The 25,804-nt window shown below is 39.8% G+C and overlaps 1 protein-coding gene across 3 annotated transcripts in view; it reads left to right on the plus strand.

The window, feature by feature from the left end:
- Positions 1-19,696, plus strand: part of Ubxn7 (UBX domain protein 7) — a 61,548-nt gene extending 41,852 nt beyond the window's left edge. Inside the window, exons 6-10 of one of the 3 annotated variants that reach the window (XM_006522079.4) lie at positions 1,176-1,266; positions 1,846-1,973; positions 7,211-7,604; positions 7,715-7,794; positions 10,723-12,705. In XM_006522079.4, coding sequence (XP_006522142.1) covers positions 1,176-1,266; positions 1,846-1,973; positions 7,211-7,604; positions 7,715-7,794; positions 10,723-10,884 — 855 coding nt within the window. In that variant the 3' untranslated portion in view covers positions 10,885-12,705. Of the gene's footprint in view, positions 1-1,175; positions 1,267-1,845; positions 1,974-5,709; positions 6,618-7,210; positions 7,605-7,714; positions 7,795-10,722 lie in introns of those variants that run through there. The other 2 variants (NM_177633.4, XM_011245880.3) reach the window with 2 other exon arrangements.
- The last annotated feature ends 6,108 nt before the right edge of the window (positions 19,697-25,804 follow it).

The raw sequence follows: 25,804 nt of genomic DNA on the forward strand, positions 1-25,804 counted from the left end.
TCTCCAGCCCCAGTTTCAATATCTAGGTTTTGGTTTTTTTTTTTTTTTTTTTGGGTTTTGGAGACAGGGTTTCTCTGTATAGCCCTGGCTGTCCTGGAACTCACTTAGTAGACCAGGCTGGCCTCGAACTCAGAAATCTGCCTGCCTCTGCCTTCCAAGTGCTGGGATTAAAGGCGTGTGCCACCATGCCCGGCAATATCTAGTTTTTAAAAAGTTACTGGCCGACAGTGATCTGATCTACAGAGTGAGTTCCAGGACAGCCAGGGCTACACAGAGAAACCCTGTCTCGAAAAAACAAACAAACAAAAAAGTTACTGAAGGGGGGGAGGGTATGGGGGAGTTTTGGAATAGCACTGGAAATGTAAATAAAATATCAAATAAAAAATGAAAAAAAAAGTTACTGAAAACAACTAAGTAAACTTATCTAAGATGTACTACTAGTGCCATTCATTTACCCGCTTGTGTTTTACATCTGGTAAATTCAGTGGGATTTTGTTTTTATTATAAATTTGTGTATGTATTATATGTCTCAATGTGTGGTGTGGTGGTTTGAGGACAACTTTTGGAAATTAGTTTTCTCCTTCCACTGTAGGTTGTCAGGCTTGTGCTGCAAGCACTTGTATCTGATGAGTCAGGCCTTTGCTAGCTTCCAGGATTGTTTCTAATGTCAGAGTTCCTTTTATTTTAGTCGAATAGTGACTGAACATCTCTGCCTAATAAAATGTTGGGTTCTCAAGCTTATAATCTTAATATATATGACTTACTAGAATACAAATACAGTGCTAGACATTGTGGCACACTTGGGAGGCAGAGACAGGGATCTCTGTGAGTTCAAGGACAGCCTGGTTACATAGTGAGCTCCAGGACAGCTAGAGCTGTATAGGGAGACTCTGTCTCAGAAAAAACAAAAAATTCACAGATGGACTAACACATGAAAAGGAAGTTACTACTAGTACCTCTTCTGAGCTGAGAAAGGAGGCATGGGTTGGTGTTTATGATGTTCTCAAAAGGGGGCAAGAGTAAGGTGTGAAATCTGAACCTCATTACTTCTGCTTAAGGGGGTAAGAACTTAACATGTTTGTCAAGGCTTGTTTGAAGAATCCATTGCTCTTAATAGATAACAAGATTGTGGTCTTTTTTTAAGACGCTTTTTAAAAATGTTATTGGCTTAACAGGTTTATCACGACAGTGAGGAAGGTCAGAGATACATACAGTTTTATAAGCTAGGGGATTTCCCCTATGTTTCCATCTTAGATCCACGGACAGGTAAGTTACAGCAAATTATAGCCTTTATTTTTCACAACTGATTAATTTTTGACTGGATCTGGTTTCAGCAATGTGATAGTTAAGAGAAGTCTTGTTGTGTAAACAACTTTGGATGTGTTTATTTAGGGAATCTGGTTCTGGAAACTTGGGGGTAACAACATTTTGTATTTGTACATTTTATTCTTTCAAAGAAAAACTGATATAATCAATCACCTTTATTGGGTCTCCTTAGGTTTTCTATTATTAAATTGATGAGATTGTTTTAGGTACTTGTCGTATTCCTCTAGAGAACTAGAGGGTGAGCTGTTTTAAATTATTGATTATATTTTATTTAGATTCTGCTATTTAGATTTTTGCTTTGTTTGAAATTCTTCCTAAATGACTACAATGCAAACAGATAGTTTATCTGAGTTTTAATTAATGTTGTCAGTAGGTTATAAAGATACTTTGTGACTTTAGTAAGAAATGGGGATATGAATTTGTAGCAGACTTTATGTATATGTCAATTATTTAATGACTGTGATTAGACAAGTTATTTTATGTTTATATATCTTGATTTTTTAATTTATTTATCTCTAGGTCAGAAGCTAGTAGAGTGGCACCAGTTGGATGTGTCTTCTTTCTTGGACCAAGTGACAGGGTTTCTGGGAGAACATGGGCAACTGGATGGACTTTCTAGCAGCCCCCCCAAAAAGTGTGCCCGATCAGTAAGTATAAGTGATGGGCAGCTAAGTATACCTGTATCTTGGCATTTTTGTAAAAGGTTTAATGTTAAAATGGTATTTATGACAAGGAGTAGAGCTGGCTTCTGGTAGTACACATCTTTAATCCCAGCACTGGGGAGGCAGAGGCAAGCGCAGGTGGATTTCTGTGAGTTTGAGGCCAACTTGGCCTACAAATTGATTCCCAGGACAGAGAAAGCCTATTTTAATGAATAGTGTAAGTAATGAGTATCTATGTCTTCTGGATGTACTACATCTTAGCTATCTTATTTTTTGATAGTTTTCTACAGAAGAATTTCGTCTTCTTAATGAAGTCATAATATGTATGTGTGTGTGTGCGCGTGTGCATGTGTATGTATGTATGTATGTACAGTTTTATGTTTCGTGAGTCTCTTCTATGGCAGGACATTGATGGGTCCAATCTTGTTTAGGACTTAGGCAGGTGGCATAGCTACTGTATGTTTAAGAGCTCCATGTTTTGTCATACCCAGAAGTCACTGTTCCACATCCCTCCATCCCATCCCTCACATCTTACATTCTTTCTGCCCTCTTTTCCACAATGTTCCCTGAACCCTGGAAAGGATGCTATGGATGCTGTAGTCCCATTTATGGCTGAACATTCAACATGTATTTTCTGCATTTTAACACTTATGAGTCTTGGCAGTTAACCATTGTCCACTGCAGAAGGAAGCGTCTGTAACTGCAGCTGACAGCAGCACTGATCTGACTGCTGGAGGCTCTCAGTTTCCTACCCCAGCTCCTGGAGACTTATCCCACCACTAGAAGTGTCTAGGTCTGGTTATATATTTCCTTTTTTGAACTCATGTGTGTGCATTATGTCTGTATGTTTATACGTATGTTCCTGTCTATGGGTGTGATGGTGGTGTGTGTGTGTATAAGCTCAAGGTTGACATTAGAATCCTTACTCATTTGCCTTTCTTGCCCTCCTCCTTAATCATTGAGGCAGGCTCTCAGTTGAACTCAGTTGAATCAATGTGGCTAATTTGGTTAGACATTGTGTTATGGGGATCCCCTGTCTCTGCTTACTGAATGCTGGAATTATATGCTGCCAAGTCCACTGAGCATTTATAAGGGTTCTGGGGAACTGAACAGTGGTCCTCAAGTTTTTGAAGGGAGGGCTTTAACTACTGCTTATCTCTCTCGTCATGTTTCTCTTAGATGTACTTTATCAGGCTAATGAGGTTTTCTCCTTTTTGAAGACAGGGAACCAAGGTGGGCTCAGACTCACTCTGTAGCCAGTGGTATTCTTGAATTCCTGATACTACTGCCTTTGTCTCTTACCACCATTCCTATATTCCTTTTCTTCTTAGTTTGCAGGGGGTCACATGGCCAGTGATCCCAGCACTCAGGTGACCAAGTCAGGAGAATTACTGCAAGTTTGAAGACAAAGCTATATAATGAATTCTATGTTAGTTCAGGCTATAGAGTGAGAGCTGTCTCAAAACAAGTCATAGACAAAATAAGCAAATAAAAACTATAGGGCAAGTAGTACATAGACTTTTTTAATTAGACGTGTTTTTATTTAAATTTTTTGTTTTGTTTTATGTGTATGAGTGATTTGCTTATATGTGTACTACATGTGTACACTGCCCTCAGGTACCACAAGAAAGTGTTGGGTCCTCTGCAACTGGAGTTATGGATGGTCATGAGCCACTATATGAGTCTTAGGAACTGAGTTCAGCTCTAAGCACCCACATTAGGTGGCTCATAGCCAGCTCCAGGAGAATCTTGACATCTCTGGTATCCGTGGGCACTTGCACTCATGTGTGCATACCCACAAACAGACAGAAACACAAACACAACGTTAAAATGATTAAAAAAAAAGATAACGGGTTCTATTAATCTGAACAACTCTGTAGCCCTAGACGGCTCAGTGGGTAGGAGCACTGGCTGCTCTTCCAGAGGGCCTGAGTTCAAGTCCCAGCAACCACACGGTGGCTCACAGCCATCCACCCGTAACAAGATCTGACGCCCTCTTCTAGTGTGTCTGAAGACAGCAACAATGTATTTACATAAGGTAAAAACAAACAAACCCCAGAAAAGAGTGAGTATTGGATTGAAACAATTAACTACTCAAATCAATCTGGGGGTATTGGTGCATTCCTCATCTGCCCCAATGTTCTAGGTTTCCAAATGAAAGACACACATACACAAATCCTTTTATTTTAATATGCCTTAAACAGCTCAGTGGCTGGGCCACTTCCTAACCTCCATGCAGCAAACACACATTCCAACATTCCTGACTCATCTTTACTAAAGCCTATATTCCATCTTGGCTGCCCCGAACCCAGATCTGCACCTCTCTCTGCACCACAATCCCTGACTCTTTCTTAAATGCTGGCTGTGTTCTCTCTTCTGCACCTCTTAGGCCTGGTCTTCACTCCTTTCCCAGCATGGCGGCTCTCTCCTGCTGCTGCTTCCTCAGTGTTTTGCCCGGGGATCCTAAAGTCCTCCCTCTGTCTCCCTGCCCATCCATTGGCCACTGCAACTTTATTTACCAATCAAAACCAACTGAGGACAGGGTCCATAAGCATCTTATATGCAGCCATACTATGTAATTTTGGGGACCAAATTAATATAAGTTGCATTAGACCAAATCCACAACATTAACATGGTGCTGTCTGCTATATAATGTTACTACAAATCTAGTCACGTAAGCCATTGCATGTCCCATAAATCTACCTGCTTTCTATGTGTGGTAAATTAGGCTTATGTTTATTGTTTGTTTGTTTGTTTGTTTGTTTTTGTTTTTGTTTTTTAAGACAGGTCTCTGTCACATAGCCTTGACTATCTTGTAACTCACTCTGTAGACCAGGCTGGCCTTAAACTCACAGATACCACCTACCTCTCCCTCTCAAGTGCTGGAATTAAAATTGTGTGCTACTACACCCATATACTTTTTTAAAAAATTATTGGGCTGGTGAGATGGCTCAGCAGGTAAGAGCACTGACTGCTCTTCCAAAGGTACTGAGTTCAATTCCCAGCAACCACATGGTGGCTCACAACTATCCGTAACAAGATCTGGTGCCCTCTTCTGGAGTGTCTGAATATAGCTACAGTGTACTTACATATAATAAATAAATAAATCTTTTTTAAAAAAATTATTATGGAGCAGTAGGAAGATGATTGACCCTTCTCCCCCCAGAATAAGTGTGGCCATTTTGTTCCATGCCTGCCAGCTTTTTTATATTGTTGCTGTAACATGCCTTCCAGTCACTGACACAGAGAAGTGACTTGGCTCAAGGATATGCTGACCACACATCCTGCTTTGTTGTATGTTTTGAATGTTCTGTATGAGGTTTGCTAATCTCTTTTGTTGTTGTTGTTGGTTTTTCGAGACAGGGTTTCTCTGTGTAGCCCTGGCTGTCCTGGAACTCACTTTGTAGACCAGGCTGGCCTCGAACTCAGAAATCCACCTGCCTCTGCCTCCTGAGTGCTGGGATTAAAGAAAGGTGTGCGCCACCACTGCCCGGCATGAGGTTTGCTAATCTTACGAAACTCCACAAAGCTTTACATAGGACCCATCACATCAAAGGTCAACATGAATGGTTATGTCTGAAATACTTTGAGTCAGAGCTGACTCCGGGCAGCCCTTCCTGTACCTACATTTGAGCTCACTATGGTTTTTGTGGCTGACTCTGGAGAATGTTACTAATAAACCAAAGGTTGTGATGATAATACTCATTCTCTGTTACCTCAGTGCTCTGAAAGTCCCCTGTTCACCACACAGCTACCACCCTCCTTCCCGCACTCAGGACCAATCAGCTTAAAGGTTAGCTAATAATAATTTGTCTAATAAGCCAACTACCCCCCTCCTTGCCCTTTAAACTTTGGAACCTGTTTTTTCCTATAAAAGCCTACCTGAGAGCAGACTGGCACCACAATTAGTGGAACTGTATGTACAGTATTATGGTGTGCGCGCTCAGTAAACTATTCTTGCTTGACTGAGAATGATGCATGTTAGGATTGTGTGACAGTTTTCTGAATACCAGCATTAAATAAATAACTTCAATTCAGAAGGTCCATAGTTTGTGATTTTTAAAAATGAAATCTGTGATGTTCAAAACTTTAACAAGAAAATATTAGAAATTTGCATTTCTCTGGCTGTTAAAATGGTAAAGGCACTTCCTACCAAACCTGATGACCTGAGTCCAGTCTCTACAGCCCAAATGGTAGGAGAGAATGGACCTCTGAACACTGTCCGTGGACACTGACTGCACAGCCTTAAACATAAGCACAGTTTAAATAAATGTAAAAGAATTTGCATTTCTAGTTATTATAATGACGTTTTTCATTATAATTATTAAGCTTTTGAGAATTTAATTGTCTAGCCCCAAACATCCAAATGTATTCTTTTTTTTTTCTGAGACAAGATCTCACTGTATAGTGCACACTAGGAGTCAAACTTACAAACCTCTCCTGAAGTGTTAAATCCTGGGATATAGCATGCACCATCATGCCATATTTTGGTAATGTTATTTTCTTGTTTTGAATGTCAAATCATTGCATTTAATGAAAAGCAAGGAAGACATGTTTTTTTGATGTTTAATCATTTTAAAGAATTGTAGTTTGGCTTTAAACTTTTTTTTTTTTTCCTCGAGACAGGGTTTCTTTGTGTAGCCCTGGCTGTCCTGTAACTCACTCTGTAGACCAGGCTGGCCTCAAACTCAGAAATCCTCCTGCCTCTGCCTCCCAAGTGCTGGGATTAAAGGCGTGCGCCACCACGCCCGGCAGGCTTTAAACTTTTTTTAAAGCAAAAAATAATAAGCTATTTTCTTGGCTTTGTTCATTTTGATGCCAAAAATGCCTGAACTTAAAATGCCAGTGTACTAGTTTATATGAGAGCTTTGTGTTGTTTATTTTTGATTTAGACAGGGTCTCACTGTGTAGTACAGGCTAGCCTAAAACTTCAAGCAATTTCACACCTCTGCTTCATAAATGCTGGCATTATGTGCCACCGTATCTAGCTTAATGATAGTCCTTTATTTTTGCTTTTGAAATACTCATTGCAGTTTGTCATTCTGGTACTAAGTTCTTGCCCTCACATGGTATAAGAGACAGATTCCACTTTGGCAGAAAATCATAATGGCAAGTTGGCTAGTTTGTTTTTTTATGCACTGTTTGAGTGGTTTTTTGTTTATTTGTTTGTTTTGTTTTTGTTTAACTATTCTTTCAACTTTTGTTTTGGCTGCACCTTACAGGAGAGCCTCATAGATGCTAGTGAAGACAGCCAACTGGAAGCTGCCATCAGAGCCTCCTTGCAAGAGACACATTTCGACTCGGCCCAGGCAAAACAGGATAGCCGCTCAGATGAAGAATCTGAATCGGAACTTTTTTCTGGCAGTGAGGAATTCATATCGGTTTGTGGCTCTGATGAAGAAGAGGAGGTAGAGAATCTTGCTAAGTCCAGAAAGTCTCCTCATAAAGATTTGGGGCATAGAAAAGAGGAGAACAGAAGGCCACTGACAGAGCCCCCAGCCAGAACTGAGCCTGGCACAGCCACAAACCATCAAGGATTGCCATCCATGGATTCTGAGGTCTTGGAGATGTCACCTGAAAAGTCAGATGGAATAGTGGAGGGGATAGATGTAAATGGTGGGTTATGGTATAGACCTGCTTTACCTACTAAACTCGAACGTACTGAATGACTTGCTTAATTAATCTCCCGTATTAAACACCTGTGTATGTGTATAACTCTTCTTTAGGACCAAAAGCACAGCTGATGCTGCGGTACCCAGATGGAAAAAGGGAACAGATCACTCTTCCAGAGCAAGCCAAATTACTGGTGAGTTTATCCCATTGAAACATTTGCTTAAAGCAAAGAATCTAATTGTTTGTGCTGCTAGGGGTCAAACCCATAAGCTATGCATGTTAGGCAACCCCCTGCTATACTGTATCCTTACTCCAGAAAACAGAGCCTTGACTCCTGACACAGAGAGTTTATCTGATACCTAACTGCAGACTCATCTGACAAGAGTCCTAATTTTTTTGGGTTTTGTTGTGGTCTGTTACTTGTTTTTTTTGTTTAGGTTTTGAAGCAGGGCCTTACTATGTAAGCTGGCTAACCTGTAATTCATAGCAATTTGCCTGCCTCAGCTTGATTAAGGGTGTGGAGATTTTGAGGTGAGATCTCACTTCATAGCCCATGTAGCCTGAAACTAAAGCAGTCTTTCTGCTTAGCCTCCCAAGTGCTGAAATTAAAATCATGAGCTACCATGCCCTGTCTCATTTTTAATTATTTCCTTCTAATTATTTTAGGCAAGTCACAGGCCAGCCAAAGCTTTTCAGTTTTCAGTTTTTGTTTGTGTGGAATATACTTACTTCTGGTGGTCTGGGGGTTGTTTTCAAACTTTTTCCTTGTGTGTGCGCGCGCACGTGTGTTTTGTTTTTGAGGCAGGGTTTCCTTTTGTACCCTTGGCTGCCCTGGAACTCAGTTTGTAGAAACTCAGAGATTCTCCTGCTTCTGTCTCCTGTGTGCTGGAACTAAAGCTGTGTGCCATCACACCTGGTGGATCTAGGATTTCTTAGTTGCTGTTACTAAAACATAGTTAAGAGCCAAGGTCGTTGTTCTGTGTCTCTTCTGTAATCTGTTAGGATTTTTTTCTTGTGCTTTTGACTTTATTCCATTCCTCTCATTGTTTGCCTATGAGTTTTATTTATTTCTTGATTTGTACATGACATCACCTATCATGGTGGTTTTAAGGGCCTATTTATTTAAAAATTGTTGAGCAATGATTCTTTTTAACTGCTAGAAAAGAGGAGAATTGGTCTGACTAGCATAGCTTAACCTATGGATGGTCCTCACTCGTAGCCCACTTTGGTCAGTACCTATACCTGGCTTGGTACCATGCCTGGGATTAGTCAGTCACTCTTTTCATTTCTATAACAAAATACCTGATATAAACAACTTAAGGGTTTCTTTTTGGCTCTTGGTTTCAAAGAGATTCCATTTCAGCCCTCCAGAGCAGGATAGGCATGGCAGTGTGAGAGCATGGCAGAGGCTCCTTGTCTTGTCATAGGAACTAGAGACTTGTTTGTGTGGCTGTGAGCCAGGAACAGAGAACTAGACCAGAGCTAGAGGGTTGGATAGGAACTTCAGAGGCCTGCCTTTGGTGACCTACTTCTGTCAGCCTGGCCCTACACCCTAAAAGCTCAGACCTTAGGGGAAAGGCCATTTAAATAGAACCATACAGAAGATACTTAGGCTGATTGTTGAAGACTGACAAGTAATAGTTTCTGGCTAGTGCCAGACACTAAACTACCATTGTTTGAAATGGGACAAAGGACAAATATGATATATAACTATCTTAGTTAGGGCTTTACTGCTGTGAACAGACACCATGACCAAGGAAACTCTTTTAAGGACAACATTTAATTGTGGCTGGCTTACAGGTTCATAGGTTCAGTCCATTATCAAGGCAGGAGCATGGCAGTATCCAGGCAGGTACAGGAGGAGCTGAGAGTTCTACATCTTCATTTGAAGACTGGCTTCCAAGCAGCTAAGGACAAGGGGCTTAAAGCCCATGTCCACAGTAGCATACTTCCTCCAACAAGGCCATACCTCCAAATAGTGCTATTCCCCTGGGCCAAGCATATTCAAACCTCCACAGTGCCTTTCTCCATCTTCTAGTTCTGCTAGCAAACTTTGGTATAGAAGTGTTAAATGGAATATTCCAGAACAATTCGTAACTTTTAAATTACATACTATTCTAAATAGTACAATGAAACCTCCTACCGTTACATTCCAACACCTAGGATGTGAACCATTCCTTTTATCCAGGATAACCAGACGGTATACCCGAGAGACAATAGCCATCTTAGTTTATCTAATGAAGGTTATAGTTACTGCCAGGTTTTCTGGTCAAAGTAACTTCAAGAAACTTTTAAAACTTATATATTTAAGTTAGCTCAGTGGTTAAGAGCACTGGCTCTTACAGGTCCTGAGTTCAAATCCCAGTAACCACATGGTGGCTCACAACCATCTGTAATGAGATCCGACGTCCTCGTCTGGTCTGTCTGAAGAGAACAACAGTGTAATTACATACATAAATAAGTCAATGTGAGTGTATGTTCTTGCAAGCTGTTCAGTAACTTTTAGTGATGGCCCCGAAGCTTAAGAGGATTAATGCTGACATTTTATTACAATATATTGTATGGCATTTTATTATTAGTTGTTGTCAATATATAGAGGTCTATACTATTATTAGATATCTACCAGTGATCATGGTGCATATTTTCTAGGGACAAGGGTCACTCCTAAGTAGACCATTCTTTTGAGAAGTTTAGTTGGAAAACTAGAAGACAGTAGGTAGAGGAAAGATGACTGATTGCTTATCTGACGAGAAAGCATTTATAGAGAAGGAAGTGCTGAAGAAATTGTAATAGACAGTTATGAGATCATAGTTGATTGTAGACAGAATGTAAGGACATAACTCTTCTGATGAAGGAAAAAACTGGGTGCTATATTTTATAAATGTTGCCTGGGTTTATTTATTAGGAAGACAGTAATGACTTTTTCAGTATCAATCACATTGTAATCCTAAGTTATTGGATATAGATTTGTCTTACTATCCAAAGGGTTATGTTGGCTTTCTGTAAGCTTTGATTATTTGAATTAAGTTACTTTAATATGATAAAAATAGAATACTCATAAACTAGTCGTCATGGAGTTTATTTCCAGCTAACAGTTTTGTCTTCCTCTTGTTTTTTGTAGGCGTTGGTGAAGCATGTCCAGTCTAAAGGATATCCAAATGAACGTTTTGAACTTCTCACCAACTTCCCTCGGAGGAAGCTCTCTCATCTGGACTATGACATTACCTTACAAGAGGCTGGCCTCTGTCCTCAAGAGACTGTCTTTGTACAGGAAAGAAATTAACACCATGGCCTGACCTCTCTCAGCTTACCCCTTTTTCTCTTTTCCTGTGAGATACCATGTCACTAAGTATGCATTTTGGCTCATAGGACTAACTGTAGAGCCAAAGCTGGGCAAGCAAGTCACCTGCCTTTTCTTTATCTCTTTCTGTCACGTGTAAATCAGTCTCCTTCCCCCTTATCTCTGTTTTCTTTCTTCCTCCTTTTTCTCAGTTTGTTCTTTCTTACCAGATGTGGTGACCAAATGGAAGTGTATGAATAAGAATAACATCTCTCCTAGTACTGGTAGCACGAAATGTGTGTTCTAACAAGTGCTCTTTTGCATGACACCTTTTGGGGACCTAGTGATGTTACTACTTCTAGACTCTGTTGACAAAGAATGGCTAGAATCAGAATTAAAAACAGCCCCCATTTTTGGTAGGAAAAAGAAATTCTTTTAACATGCATTTTGTTCATCATGTAGGAAGATGTCATAATAAAATGTCCAGGCTTTTGTTTATGTGGGAAAAGCATACTTTAATACTGTTGGTCATCGTACTTAAAATTTCCCTCAAGGATTCCCATCTTCTAGTTACAGGCTATTTCCATGATGTGTGTTATTGGCAGAATCAGTGCTCAGTGTATTGTGTGTAGCACAGGGTGGCTTTCAATGTCCTAGCCTGAGACAGTTTCCTTTATTATTACTCTATCAATTATATTCCTCTTTCCAGTCCTAGGATGAAACTTTAGTAAGAATATTGTGTCTGGGCTAGGAAGGTGCTTGCTGTTTTTGCCTGCACAGCAAATTAGTTCCTTTGGCTCCATTGTCTGAGTCTAATGTATTCTGTAGGAAGGCAGGTGTTCAATAATCATGTAGTGCAATGGCTTTGTAATTGTAACTGCAATTACATTAACAATTACACAGTAACACTGGTTATTGATTGTCCTATGTGCTTAAGGCATACTTAAGTATGTCCCAGCGTTGAGTGGGGTGGGGGGTGGGGACAAAAGCCTGCAGATGAGAGTTGCTAACAATGTTCTTTTGGTTAGAAATATTGATCGTTTTTTACCCCAATTGGAATAATATCTAAAATGCTTTGGGAACTAATTGACTTTAATTCCTCATGCTGTTTTATTTTTAGAAAAGATCAAAACTGAAAGTCTCTAAGAGGAAGACCTTCAAATTTGGTTCATACGACAACAGTTATTAAGAGAGATTTCTAGTAATCTTCAGATGTGAGGTTTTTTTTCTGCCAACAAAAGTCACATTCAAATTGTATTTGGTGAAAGCTTTTTTCAGTATTACTTAGAAGAGGCCACCTGAATCTGTATAGTCCTATTCATCAGCTTCACTGTATGCTCAGTTCTTTCCTTGAGCTTTAAGTAGAGTTCTCTAGCAGGGCAGGTAGTGATTTGGTGGGAAAACCAAAACTTGATAAACTGCTTATAAAACCATTTCTACAGAATGACCTATCTTGTCAGTTGGAGATTTTTCAGTGATCCTTGAACCTGTACACAATCTAAATTGTGATGACTCAGAAACCTTTGGATGCCTGTGTACGTGCAGATCTCTCTCGGCAACTAGGGGGTTAAAAAGATAAGCTTAAGAGACGTGCTAGTATGCAATTATAGAATGTGGTTGTTAATGGCTGGATTTTGAGGGACCTCCCTAAAGAATGAGTTATGTATCTCCACAAGGAAATCATGGAAAATTTTGTTATTTTTCAGTGAGTCCTTTTGAATTAATGTTTTTACATTTTTTTCTAAGTCTGTGTAAGTGCTTATGTATAAGTATATAATTGTATAAATATTTATAAATATATTTATATAATTACAATTTCATTTATACCTTGAGTCAAAGTTCTCTCTTTTGATTGGTGACTGAACAATACCACTTTGGTGTTTTTCATAGTGCTTGAGACTTAACCAACAGTTTGGATTTATTTAGCAAGCATGTTAATTCCTCAGTTGTATCTCTGAACTTGAGTAAAATCTGGCTGTCTGAGGAATAGAGTCTTACAGGCTTAAAAAACCAGTAGTCAAGGTCAGCAGTCTTATGCTTCAGGAGCCACAGGGTAAAACGTGAGAGAGTACCCAGCTTCGCCACTTGGGCACCATCTCCTCTGCTGGCACAGGTCCAGCTAAAGCCCAAGTCCATCAGAAATATGAAGTCAAGAATTTTCCCTTAGAGGACTCTGCTGCACCCTCTTATCCTGTTAAATTAGGTTCTCTATATACAGTAAAACCTATCTTGAGAACCTGAGGCAGGATGTTCAGAAGTGAGAGGGTGTATAGTTCTTTACGTGCTTAGCACTGGCAAATCCATTTATGAGAAACCAAAGTAAGATAAGCAAGTATATATGTGAGTTAAGAGAAGAACATGGTGTTATGCACCTATAGAGCTTAGTCAGGATGCTCAGCTGTAGGGGACTTTATTTAATTTTGACAAGGCGTATGATTATCAAGGCTGGCCCATGGGAGGAAGGGTTATGGATTATACATGAGAGAAGTAAGTGGGGATATTTCCTTGCTTGAGAATTTAATCTGCATAAGGAGTTTGCCTTAGTTCCTCTGCAAGTTATTTTGCTTTCAAGGGAGAGCTTTCACTGGACAGTCAGGTGAGGTCTGTGAGGTTAGTTAAATGTAGTGACTCCCTATATGTAGTAGAAACAGCTCAAAAGTTGTTTTTAAGTAAGGAAGAAAGGGACAAGATAGACTTGAGTGACATATAGAAGGTATGGAAACTTGTAGGGAAAGTGAAAGGAGAGCTTTGTGTACTGGGGGGAGAACAGTGCCAGGGGAAGGGAGCAGCTAGCATGTGTGGTGTGTACTCTGTGTGTGTTTCCTCCTTCAGTCTTCATACCGTCCCTACACAGTATATATGCCTTCTACTCATTTATAAATGTGGAAGAAAACTAGAATTTATACAGCGTGTTCAGTACGTCGTGCTAGTAAGGGCCAAATTAAAATTAGAGCCCAGAGTCTGTCCTTGCCTTGTGTGCTGTGTTGTTCCTTGTCAGTTGGAGTCCATGTACTCTAAGGTCACCTTATTATTATTACTCTAAGGTCATCTTACTATTATTTAGATTTATAAATTAAGGGTCTTTGTTTATTTAAAGATGGAAGTAGTATTTGGGGCCAAGATTATGGATTTGCACTACCCTATAAAAATCTTAATTATGCCATTTTAAAGAGAAGATACAATTATTTTTTCTGGTAGATTATCCACAATAGATTATTAAACAACTCTTTGCTTTTATACCAGGTTTTATCTTGTATCCAAATGTACTGTATTAGTGCACTATTGAGTAATCAAAAGTTGGAAATATTTTGAAAGCTAAGATCTTGTTTGACTATTTTTATTTAGTTAGGGAGTCATCTATATACATGAATAACAACTAGAAGGTGAATTTATCTCTTTGAGGATTAAACTGTTACTACAGTAAGAACTTAGGAGAAAGGGGTAGTGTAAGTTTAGTTAGGGGTGTCTTCATAGAAAAGAAAGACAGATGTGGCAAGCACTGTAGCTCATTCTTTGACTCCACCTCCTGTAAATACTAGATTTGAAGCATGAAGTGTATCAGTAAGGCAAGACCTTTGCCCAGGTACTAAAGGATGTTGAGCTCCAGTACTAAAAATCCCTTTAATTAGCAAGGATCTCACTTGAACACTTAAGAAAAATATCAAAGTGCTTTTGAAAATTCAGGCAAGATTTCTCTGCCTGGGTACACTGCATGGTGTTTGATACTAAGAAGAGCCTGCCTGGTGGGTCAGTGCCCCCACTGTCGGAAACAGCTTTTCTTCCTCTGAGTCTTGGTTTTTTTGTTTTTTTTGTTTTTGTTTTTGTTTTTTTTGTTTTTTTTTTTTTGAAAACTGGAATTGAACTAGATTATTAGTTCTTTGTCTTTTCAAGTCATAGGACTTTGGATGTTTGAAGTTTTGACCTGAATAGGGAGTGCTAGGGCCAACTACTAACAGAGTCAATTTCATGGAGGAAGTGTAAATGTGCACCTGGAGTCACAGCCCTACAAAGAACTATGTCCACCCCAAAGTTTTAAGCATCTAGTTATTTAATGACATCCTCAGACTAATTAAAAGTATACAAACTATACTTGCTAAGTTTTTCCCTGGATTCAAGGATCTTTTGTCCAATCTTTTACAGACCTCATTGTAATGACTGAAATCCCTCAGTACAGTAGTTACAGAACTAGTGATCTTTAAACAGCCAGTTATCTATTTTTTAAAACTTAATACTGTAAGCTTAATGAATTTTAAAAATGTCTTAAATGTAATGAATGCAGAACAGATAATGTCTCCAATACTGGAGCTGTATTTGTGTGCTTTAAGATAAGGACTGGCAGTTACAAAGCTGAATTGTGTGAGTTGTGAAGTTCAGAATTGGTTTGGGCAGATGTGACCTTTTCAAGATTTTCATCAAGTTGATATTTAAAAATAGTTCTTGTCCCATGGAATGGATCTTCATCTCACCTTTTAGAGCTCCTTCATTTATGTACTTGATAGTAAGTTTCAGAGTACAAAATTATGAGTAATGCCTTGTGTAAAACTAAAACTTGAAAAGTAATGAGGGTAGGAAGAGCCAGCCCTGTGAGGGCTCACACTTCCCCGGCAGCTTAAACCGTCAGGAGTAGGCTGCTTCTAGGCAATCACTCTGCCTCCCGAGTTACTCCCAGCCCCTGAACAGACACCTAAAGGCCCTGTGAGCAGGGAGCCAATTCCAGCGCCACTGGTTTGCCTTACAGAACATTTCGGTTCTTTACTGTGAAACTTAAGAGTCCCTAGTCCACATTAGAGTGGGGCAAAAATGTTCTTCAGAGCTCAGAATAACCAAAGAGTACCATTCTAATATATTGATTTCTTGTATAACACAGAGATTTAAATGCTTCAGTGGTGATCATTTGGATTTTAAACTCACCTTTGCGTCAGTTCTCATAATGAGACAGCTTAGAATTAAAGGTATTTGGCTTATTTAAGAACAGAGGTTATCATAGCTTTGGTCAAGTTTTGTTTGTTTTGTTTTTAGAGACAGGGTTTCTCTATGTAATAACCCTGGCTGTCCTGGGCTCGCTTTGTGGACCAGGCAGGCTGACCTCAAACTCATAGAGATCTGCCTGCCAAGTGCTGTGACTAGAGGTCTGTGCCACCACACCTGGCTGGTTAGTTTCTTTATTAAGGAACTCAGGTGGCTAGATTATTGGATATGATGAAACCTGAAGTAGAACATCAGTTTAATCCTTTATCCATTTGGGGGTGGGAGTGTCTTTTATTTTGTTTTCAAACGTTCTTACATAGTTCAGGCTAACCTCTCCTCTCTTTTTTTTTTTTTTTTCTTTGAGATAAGTTTTCTTTATCTAGTCCTGGTTGTCCTGGATCAGGCTGACCTCTTCAGTGACTGTGTAGTTAGTTGAACATAACCTTGAACCTCTGGGTCCTCCTTGGGTTAAAGTGAGCCACATGCCTGTCTCTTCTTCATTCTTTACTTAATTCCTCTAAAATTGGTCATGAAATTTAAGACACTTAGCTATGCTTTTAAAATTATATTTCTAAGCCTTAATGTATATTTCTCATTTTTATAAATTAATATAGAAGAGAATATTTTGAGGCAAACACCGTTTTTACAACTCATTTCTTCCTAAGGAGAATTCTTGTTCCAAGTAAGAGAATGGCTGGCTCTGTGATAAACCTCTAAGGTAGTTGGTTTGGTTGGTTGGTTACAGGTTGCCCTAACTAAATCTCACCATTTTCATAAACATTTTGTTTTTTAAAAACACAACTCCTGAACCAGTACTTAGTTTCAAGCACATTCATTAGCCCAGACTGGCCTGGAGCTCACTAGCCCTAGGTTGGCCTTGAGCTCTTCTGGGATTAAGCCACTACACCTGGTTTAACCTGATTAATTTTGACCATGTTTTTAATATGGCCTGTATGCCATATAATTCCAAAATAAACTTGGGTGATCCATATAAATTACTTTATTAAGCATAATGAAGAAGTTATTAAAATTTGCTTGTGGGATTGGAGAGATAGCTGTTAGCTTAGCAGGTAAGACCACTTGTTCTTGCAGAAGTCCTAGGTTTGAGTCCCAGCAACCATATAGCTGCCCACAACTGTCTATAACTCCAGTTCCAAGCAATGCAACTGTTCTGAGTCTGAGGCCACCAGGCACGCACACAGGAAGGAAGCTGAGGCAAGAGGATTGCTAGTTCCATGTCAACCTGAAGTTACATACCAAAACCTTAACTCAAAATCCTCTTTGTCTCTCCCTTCTTTAATACACCCGTGGTTTGCTGTGCCGTGTGTTTGTACATTGCATTGCTCTTCTAACCCCAATTAAATATCACTATCCTTTCAAGAATTACAATTAAAGCTATTAACATGCCACATGCAGGTGTCTACATTAACACAAGTCTCATTGCTCTGAAAGAAAATAGTGAGATATAGAAGCATTGGTTTATATTTTGCTTATGCTTGGTTTCATAAGAAGCCAGCGGGTGAGATGGCTCAGCAGTTAAGAGCACTTGCTGCTCTTGTAGAGGCCCTGGGTGGGTTTAGTTCTCAGTCCTCACACAGTGGGCCACCACCATCCATAACTCCAGCTCCAGGGGATCCAGTGCTGTCTTCTGACCTCTGAAGACTTCTATACCACTAGACATGCAGGCAAAACAGTCATATGTACAAAATAAATGGAAACAAAACATGTGTTTAAAGACTTGCTCGTATATTAGGGATGTGAATCCAATGGTAGTATTCTACCTAAGAACAGTCACATTGCTCTATAGGTATGGGAAGTAAATTGCTGCACTTAATTCTTTGGCAGTAAGCAGCAGACCTTTAATGTGTAATGGTACGTCTAGCAACTAAGATCTTATATGCCTTATGAGGTCACTTAGGTTTTTAAATGAGAAAGAGAAGAGTCAAGCTAAACTAGAATAATAGGACATACCTAATGAGCTGTCTTCACCAGACGAGAAGCTATGGGCTGGTGTGTAGCTCAGGACCCTTGTTTGGATCCCCAGGGTTACTAAGAAGAAAAGTTTTTAATCTAACTGGGACAGTGAGAGTCCTGTATTGGCCATCAAAAATTGGGAACTGTTTTAAATGAGATAAGTTCTGACCTAAAATTGAATTTTCCTTTTCTCAAAATTTTTTATATTTACTCTTATTCATGGTCTCATCTGGGAATCTTAACTAATAGGGAGCCATTCACTAACTCCTTGGTTTCTTTCCTGCATCAAGATAACTGATGGTATAGTATGTGTCACCAGAATGATTTTCAGGCTAATGACATTAGAATATTTATATTCAGCTGGAAATCTTGTTTTCAACAGAATGAGTTTATGGTATGCTTTTCTCAAAGCTGCTATGTTCTCAATGAAAAATAATCAATAAATACTAAGTCATATGACTCAAAATACAAATAGGCTCATGAAACTAATCTTATGCTCTAAGTTGTGCTGACGCTCTGCCTGCCTCTAGAATCCCCATGTTAGCAGCTAATTAAAGTCTCATGGGACCTCTAGCCTCAGATGTCACAGTGAGTGCTACCTGATGGTGATGTGCCGAATGAAGACTTTGGAGGCTTCTGTCCAAGTTTTGGCATGAATATTTTAGACACTAGTTTTTCACCCCTGAGAATTTTTTTTTCAGACAATTTTTCTGTTGGTTTTTAAAGAAATTCTAAGCATCTAGGTGTCTTTTTTCCCCCCTTCTCTTTAACTGTTAAGAAAGTTGTCTTTCCGGTGTTGTTCTATGTAAACTTCAGGAGTATTTGTGGGTTTTGCATGTTTTGTATGAGTTCAGTTTAAACAATGCATTTAAATCACCTGGGATGTCCGATTCTGGCACGTCTTCACTGTTTGTGTTTTAAACATGTTTCATGTGTTTCCAAACCTCACTTGGTATCTTACTTGAGATCATTGAAGTTGATTTGGGATATTTGCTTTACAAGTGTTTTTTCAAGCAGTTCTTAACACAGTGTTTAGATGTTTCCTGGGCTGTTTATATGCTCAGTTTGCCCTGAACAAAGTGGTGGTCTTACTAAGATTTAAATTCTTAATATAAAACAAGTTCTACGTTTAATCTATAGTTCAGCTTGTTGCTGAATCCAAGACAATGCTAATGCTAATTCTTGTGGTGTGTTCCTGACCAGTGCCCTCTAGTATGCTTGTGAGTTTCCAGGTTTCTTCCCACAGTGCTAGGAGATCATTTACTGTTACAAAACTTTTCCAAATCGGAATGAAGGCTGTGAGAGAAGCAAGGTGGGGAAATCACACCATCCACTGCAGTTTCTGTTCAAGGTGCGTGAAAGACCCTCCCAAATATCTAGTGATTGTAAAGGTGCTAGGGGGAGCCTGAATCCAAAGGAACACACAGGCAGGAGAGCTAGGTCTCCTGGCTAAGACTCCCTGGACTCCACTGCACCCTCTGTACCTAGGGTACGTTAGACACCTCCCTATTATGTTTCCATGGACACACATAGGCTATTATAGGCACGTGCTTTCTGAAGTGAGGATCTCGCTGTTGAAGATTTATTTCCTAGTTTGGGCTGTACCAAATTGTGAATACTCGCTGTGTTGTACCCAGTTGCTTTATATTAATACTGCAACTTGAATTGGGGTGGGTGGGTGGGGCAGCAGGGTGTGGGAGGGAGGGTAATGGAATAAAGTCTTTTGAAGACATCAGCTCACACTGTGCTGAGAGAGGGACCAAACTCAAGGAAACCTCTGATCTATAAATTCAACTGCTGCATTTTTTATAAATACATGTAAATGTCCTGTTGTAATATTTGATCTTGGAAATAAAAAAAAAACTTTTCAGTATTATGTTTTGAGTCATTGTTTTTGTTACCAGTGGGTATATCCTTTCATGTAATTCCAATTACAAAAGCTTGTCCTTACAGCCTTGTGTTAGAGTTTTTTTGAAACTTGGTTTCCCAGAACTTTTTTTTTTTTTAAAGATTTATTTATTACTATATGTAAGTACACTGTAACTGTCTTCAGACATACCAGAAGAGGGAGTCAGATCTTGTTACGGATGGTTGTAAGCCACCATGTGGTTGCCGGGATTTGAACTCTGGACCTTCGGAAGAGCAGTTGGGTGCTCTTACCCACTGAGCCATCTCACCAGCCCTTCCCAGAACTTTTAAGACAGGAGGATCAGCTGTTGAAGGCCAGCCTTGGCTACATAGCAAGTCCAGGGTTAGCCAGGGCTACACATGAAACTCTCTCAAAAAACAGCTAGGCATGGTTGGTAGTTCCAACACTGGGGAGGCAGAGGCAGGCAGAACTCTTCCTAGTTCAGAGCTGACCTGATCTTCAGATCAAGTTCCAGGACTACCAGAGCTACATAGACCCTGTCTCAAAAAGAAAAACCAAACAAAAATGCCAGCCAACAAACAAAAAACCAAGACACTTGTTTTTTTTTTGTTTGTTTTGTTTTGTTTTTTTTTTTTTTTTTGGTTTTTCGAGACAGGGTTTCTCTGTGTAGCCTTGGCTGTCCTGGAACTCACTTTGTAGACCAGGCTGGCCTCGAACTCAGAAATCCGCCTGCCTCTGCCTCCCAAGTGCTGGGATTAAAGGCATGCGCCACCACGCCCGGCTTGACACTTGGTTTTTATTGACAAAGATTAGTTTATATTTGCCAGATGTTGTTTGCTAGTATATTTTCCTTAAGTAATAATTGTACATTATGACTTAAGTATTATTAAGTATAATTATATATTTAATAAATTTGGGCAATGAAGTGTTTAATCTTTCAGACCAATAATAATAGCACTAGAAGTCTACCAGATGAGCATAGTGGTGTCTCCTTGTAATCCTAGCGCTTGGAGGTGGAGAGATCATTGGTCCAAGGTCATTGGAAGCTACATGGCAAGTAGATCTGCCTGGGCTACATGAAATCATATTTGAAAAAACCAAACCAAAAACTCCACTTAAACAAGTAAGGGGAAATAATTACTAAATGGACAAAAAAATCCAGGAGATATAATCAAGTTGTATAAATAGACATTATGGATGCTGCCTAACTCACCAAGGGTCAGTTTGTGCTTCTCCTGAATTTGAACTGTTAGAGTCCCTAAATGCCAGGTTTGCCATGGCCTAAAACACCTGTAATCCTTGCATTTGGAAGGCTCAATCAGGATTGCTTTGAGTTGGAGGCCACCCTAGGCTACAGACCTTGTCTCAAAAAGTGAACAGCAATAAGAAGGTGTGAGAAGATGAACATGTAACACAGTCTCTGTCCCCAAGGAATGGGTAAACCCACAGATAAGAAAATGAGCCAGTGAAGGCTTAGTTTTAACTAGAATATTGATGGGGTAGGGATAAGAACTGGTACAGTGCTGTCTGCCTTTTTCAAGGTTCAGTCCCAGTGTGCTTTATAAAAAAGGAGCCATGGATATGTTTTGTAGAGTGATGTATGGTGAGGTGGGAGGGGGTGTCTCTGGAGGCCCATGCTGAGGCATCCCTTCCCCCTGAGGTACCAGCCACAGGACAGATATAGAATAGTTTGTTTAGGGCATGAGAGAGGGGAGTTTAAAAGGGAGAGATGGGGGAAAGAGGGAGAAAGAGACACACAAAGAAGAGGATGGCCAGAGAGAGGGGGAGGGAAAGAGGGAGAAAGGGACAAACAGCCTCTTTTATTCTAAGCAGGTAACTGCTGGGCAGAGCCTAGAAGGAATGCTAGCTAGTACCCAGTACAGGGAAGACAGGGGGCGGAGGGAGAGAAATAGGATGTTAAGAGAATTCATTTTCTTACTGAGGCTTGATCTGAAGGCTGACCAAGTAATCTATGAGCAAGAAAATAAATGCAAAGGTATTTATTGTACAGAGAAAGGAGGGAGAAGCTGAAGTTCTGAAGGGGCTAGGTGTGTGACGTGGTAAGTGTAGGGGGATTGGAGAGTGTGGTTTAGAGGCACTGGGAGGTGGAAACTGAAGCTTTTGGTTTGATCTGGGGTGAGGAAACATGAGTGACTCAAGTTTCTGACATGTGGGCACCTTGTTGAATGCATCAGACATGATTGCCAAATCGATCTTATTCTCCCTGTGGTAACTTCTAATTCCAGGAAAACTGACACCAGAAAGAAAGAGGAGGGGGATTGGAATCAGATCTGAGAAATAGTGGTATAGGTGGAGCTCAGTGCTGAGAGGGAGTCCAGTTCCTTGGAGGGGCCAAAGCCTAGGATCGCCCTGTCATGAAGGGTCTGCTAATGAGGGAGGAGACCCCGGGGAACCAGTGGGGGCATGCTCAGTAATCCAGATCTAACCACATCTCATGCTACAAGGGGCAGTTAAGTGTTTACTGGTCAGTCACTAAAACCAAAAGCAGTTTCAGTGCACTGGGATCGAAGCCTAGCTTGAGTAGGCTCAAGTTAGCAATATTTCTATACTAAGGAAGTAAAAACAAAACATCCAGACTTCCTCTCAGGTCACTGATGGGGTCTCTTTCAACCTCCTGAAACTTCCTTTTTCCTCCTATTAAGGGAATGTGCGCTATTCTGTCAGCTATCAGTGAAGGAGAATTAGTCATTCTGAAGAAGACTGGAAAACAGCTGGCCTGCTGGGCCTGTCATTTCCCCTTTCCCTTCCTCCACCTTCTGTTAGCTTCCTCTTCTCCTGGCTCAACTCTCAGTATCCCTGAGAATGAAACATCTGTCCTATTTTTCCTAGGCCTTTCATCCCGAGGAAGCCTTCTGTGGCATTAACTCTCCCACCCCAGCCCTATTCATAATCTGACTTCCAACATTCCTTTGCTCCTGCCTGCAAATGCACTGTGAAGTCTGGGTCACATCTGTAAGAGCCAAATTCTGAGGCCAGCACAGATGAGAAAGGATGCTTACCAGCGCCAGCACTCTGTTGCTCTCAAAAGCTGAGCGGGGTGAGGAAACTGACCAGATGCTGGCCTTTGCAAACCTGTTTATGGCAAGTATGCATGGAGATGTTTCATAAAATTTTAAAAGTTACATTTATGTGTGTGTGTGTGTGTGTGTGTGTGTGTGTGTGTGTGTGTGTGTGTGTGTGTGTGAGACAGCACTTGTGTGGAGGTCAGAGGACAACTTGCAGGAGTGAATTCTCTTCCACCACGTGGGTCCCAGAGATGATCTTCACTCTTGAAGGCAAGTGCCTTTGCCCACTTAGCCATCTTGACAGCCTGCACATAGTTTGTTTATTGTGTTGTTTATAAGATTAATCATCGACTTTTCACAAATTGACCCTAAGGACCCAGGTGCCATTACCAGTTCCCCACTAAGCTCTGCTCTTTATACTTTAAAGCCAATTAAAGCCCTTCCCCTTATTACACAGGTAATATTCTGATAATATTCATACAAGTTGGACAGTGGTGGCATACACCTTTAATCCCAGCACTCTGGAGGCAGAGGCAACTGGATCTCTGTGTGTTCGAGGCCAGTCTGGTCTACAGAGCTAGTGTTCTAGGACAACCAAGACTACACAGAGAAACCCTGATAAATAATTCCTGGTGCTGGAGAGATGGCTCAGCACTTAAGAACACTGGCTGTTCTTCCAGAGGTCCTGAATTCAATTCCCAGCAACCACATGGTGGCTCACAACCATATGCAATGGGATCTGATGCCCTCTTCTGGTGTGTCTTAAGATAGCTACAGTGTACTCATATACATAAATTAAGTAAATAGTTCTAAAGAATAAATAAATAAAACCTATACAAAATTGTCAGCTATTAAGTAAGCCTATGGGGTGGAAATGGACACTAAGAAGCTGACTAATAACTGGTGATTGGCATTCCAATTATACTAATTGTATAAATATAAGATGTTCTAACAGAAACCACATATAAGATTCCTGTTGTTAGGCTGAGATCCAAGAATAGAAGGAAAAAACTAAAAAGGTACATTTTACATGTTACTTAGCACTCAAAATGTGTGAGGGGGTTATTTTATAACAGAAAAATGGGTTCTGACACCCTCTTCTGACCTCCATAGGCACTGCAAGCCTGTGATTCACATACTCAGGTATACATACACACACACACACACACACACACACACACACACTCATACGGGTTTTCCTAAGTCATTTTGGTTCATTTTGTTTCGTTAACAGAAGTAAACTCTGTGCAGAGATTATGTGTGTTATTTTTTCTGATAAAATAATGAACTCATTATTTTAAGTAATTCTTGAATTCCTATCATGCTAGGTTCAGGGTATTCAGATCGGGAAAGATACAACCTTCCCTCTCTAGGACAGTGGTTCTCAACCTTCCTAATGCTGCAGTTCTTTAATACAGTTCTTCATGTTGTAATGACTCCAACCATAAAATATTCTCATTGCTACTTCATAACTGTACTTTTGTAACTGTTATGAATCATAGTGTAAATATCTGTTTCCCATGACCTTAGGCTACAGCCCCTGTAAAACAGTCATCTAACCCTCCACCCCAATGGGTCTCAACCCACGGGTTACACTGCTCTAGGACCAGCTGTGTGAACTGAAGTTCCCAGAAAACATTCTGTAAGACCGTTTGAATGGCTAAAATGTCTGTAGTTGGGGCTGGGAAGATGATTAAGAGCAAAGGGCCTGGATTTGATTCATGGCGTCCATCCACATGACTCACAACCATCTGTAACTCCAGTTTCAGGGGACCCAGCACTCTCCTGGCCTCAGCTGGTACCAGGTACACACATAAAATTCCTATACTATGCAACTCAATAGAAGCAGATGTATAAAAGTTAGGGTCAAAGACAGATGCAGTTAGCACTTAAAAGGAGCAGAATGCATTCATAGAAACAAACACTTATCTAGGACTAATCTGGGTCTTTTGTTGTTTCATACCAAATTGAGGATTTTCTTTCTATTTATGTGAAGAATGAGGTGAGGATGTTGATTGTGATTTCATTAAATCAGTAAATTGTTTTGGTAGGAAGGTCTTTTTTCACAATGTTAATTCTACCAAGCTATATGCTTGGGAGGTCTTCAAATTCTAGAATGTTTCTTAATCTCTTTCTTCACACATTTAAAGTTTTCATTGAAGAGATTTTTTACCTCTTTTGTTATGTATATTCTAAATATTTGATTTGAGAATCTGGGAAGAGGAGCACGTCCATGACCTCTCTCCCAGCAGGCTTGTTACTCATGTATTAAGACTGGTAAATTTTGTAAGTCAATTATGTATCATAACACTTTGCTGAAATTATTGATAATTTCTACAATTTTTCTAGTCAAATTTTGGGAACATTGGGTATAAGATAATATAATCTTCAATTGAAAATAATTTGACTTAATATTTTCCCATTTGTATCCCTTCTCTTGCCTTACTGCTTTCAATCACGTTATGGATGAGCAGTAGGGAGAGTGGGCAGTCCTCTCTCATTCCTGATGTTAATGGGGCTTATTAATGGATTTATTCATTTAGGATGATATTGACCATGTGTTTGTCATTTATAACCTTTATTATGTTAGAACATGTTTCCTACAGTCCTATTTGTTCTAGGGCTTTTATTAAGAATGCATGTTGAGAGCTGGGTGTGGTGGCGCACACCTTTAATCCCAGCACTTGGGAGGCAGAGGCAGGCAGATTTCTGAGTTCGAGGTCAGCCTGGTATAGAGTGAGTTCCAGGACAGCCAGGGCTACACAGAGAAAACCCTGTCTCAAAAAAACTAAAAAACAAAAAAACAAAACAAAACAAAACAAACAAACAAAAAAGGAATTCATGTTGAATCTTATCAAAGACGTTTTCTTTTTTCTTCCATTGAAATGATCATATGATTCTTGTATTTTTTTTTGTCCATGTATTTGGTTTATTACATTTATTTCTTATATATGTTAAAAATAAAATCAATGAAAAATAAAATAAAATTCCTATACACATTACAAGAATAATTTTTAAAGCAATTTGTGTCTCACTCCACTTCCAGAATTTGTGAACTTAATTCTATCTTCTATAAATTCTTTTT

This window comes from Mus musculus, chromosome 16 (genome assembly GCF_000001635.26).
Source record: "Mus musculus strain C57BL/6J chromosome 16, GRCm38.p6 C57BL/6J".
Taxonomy (NCBI): Eukaryota; Metazoa; Chordata; class Mammalia; order Rodentia; family Muridae; genus Mus; species Mus musculus.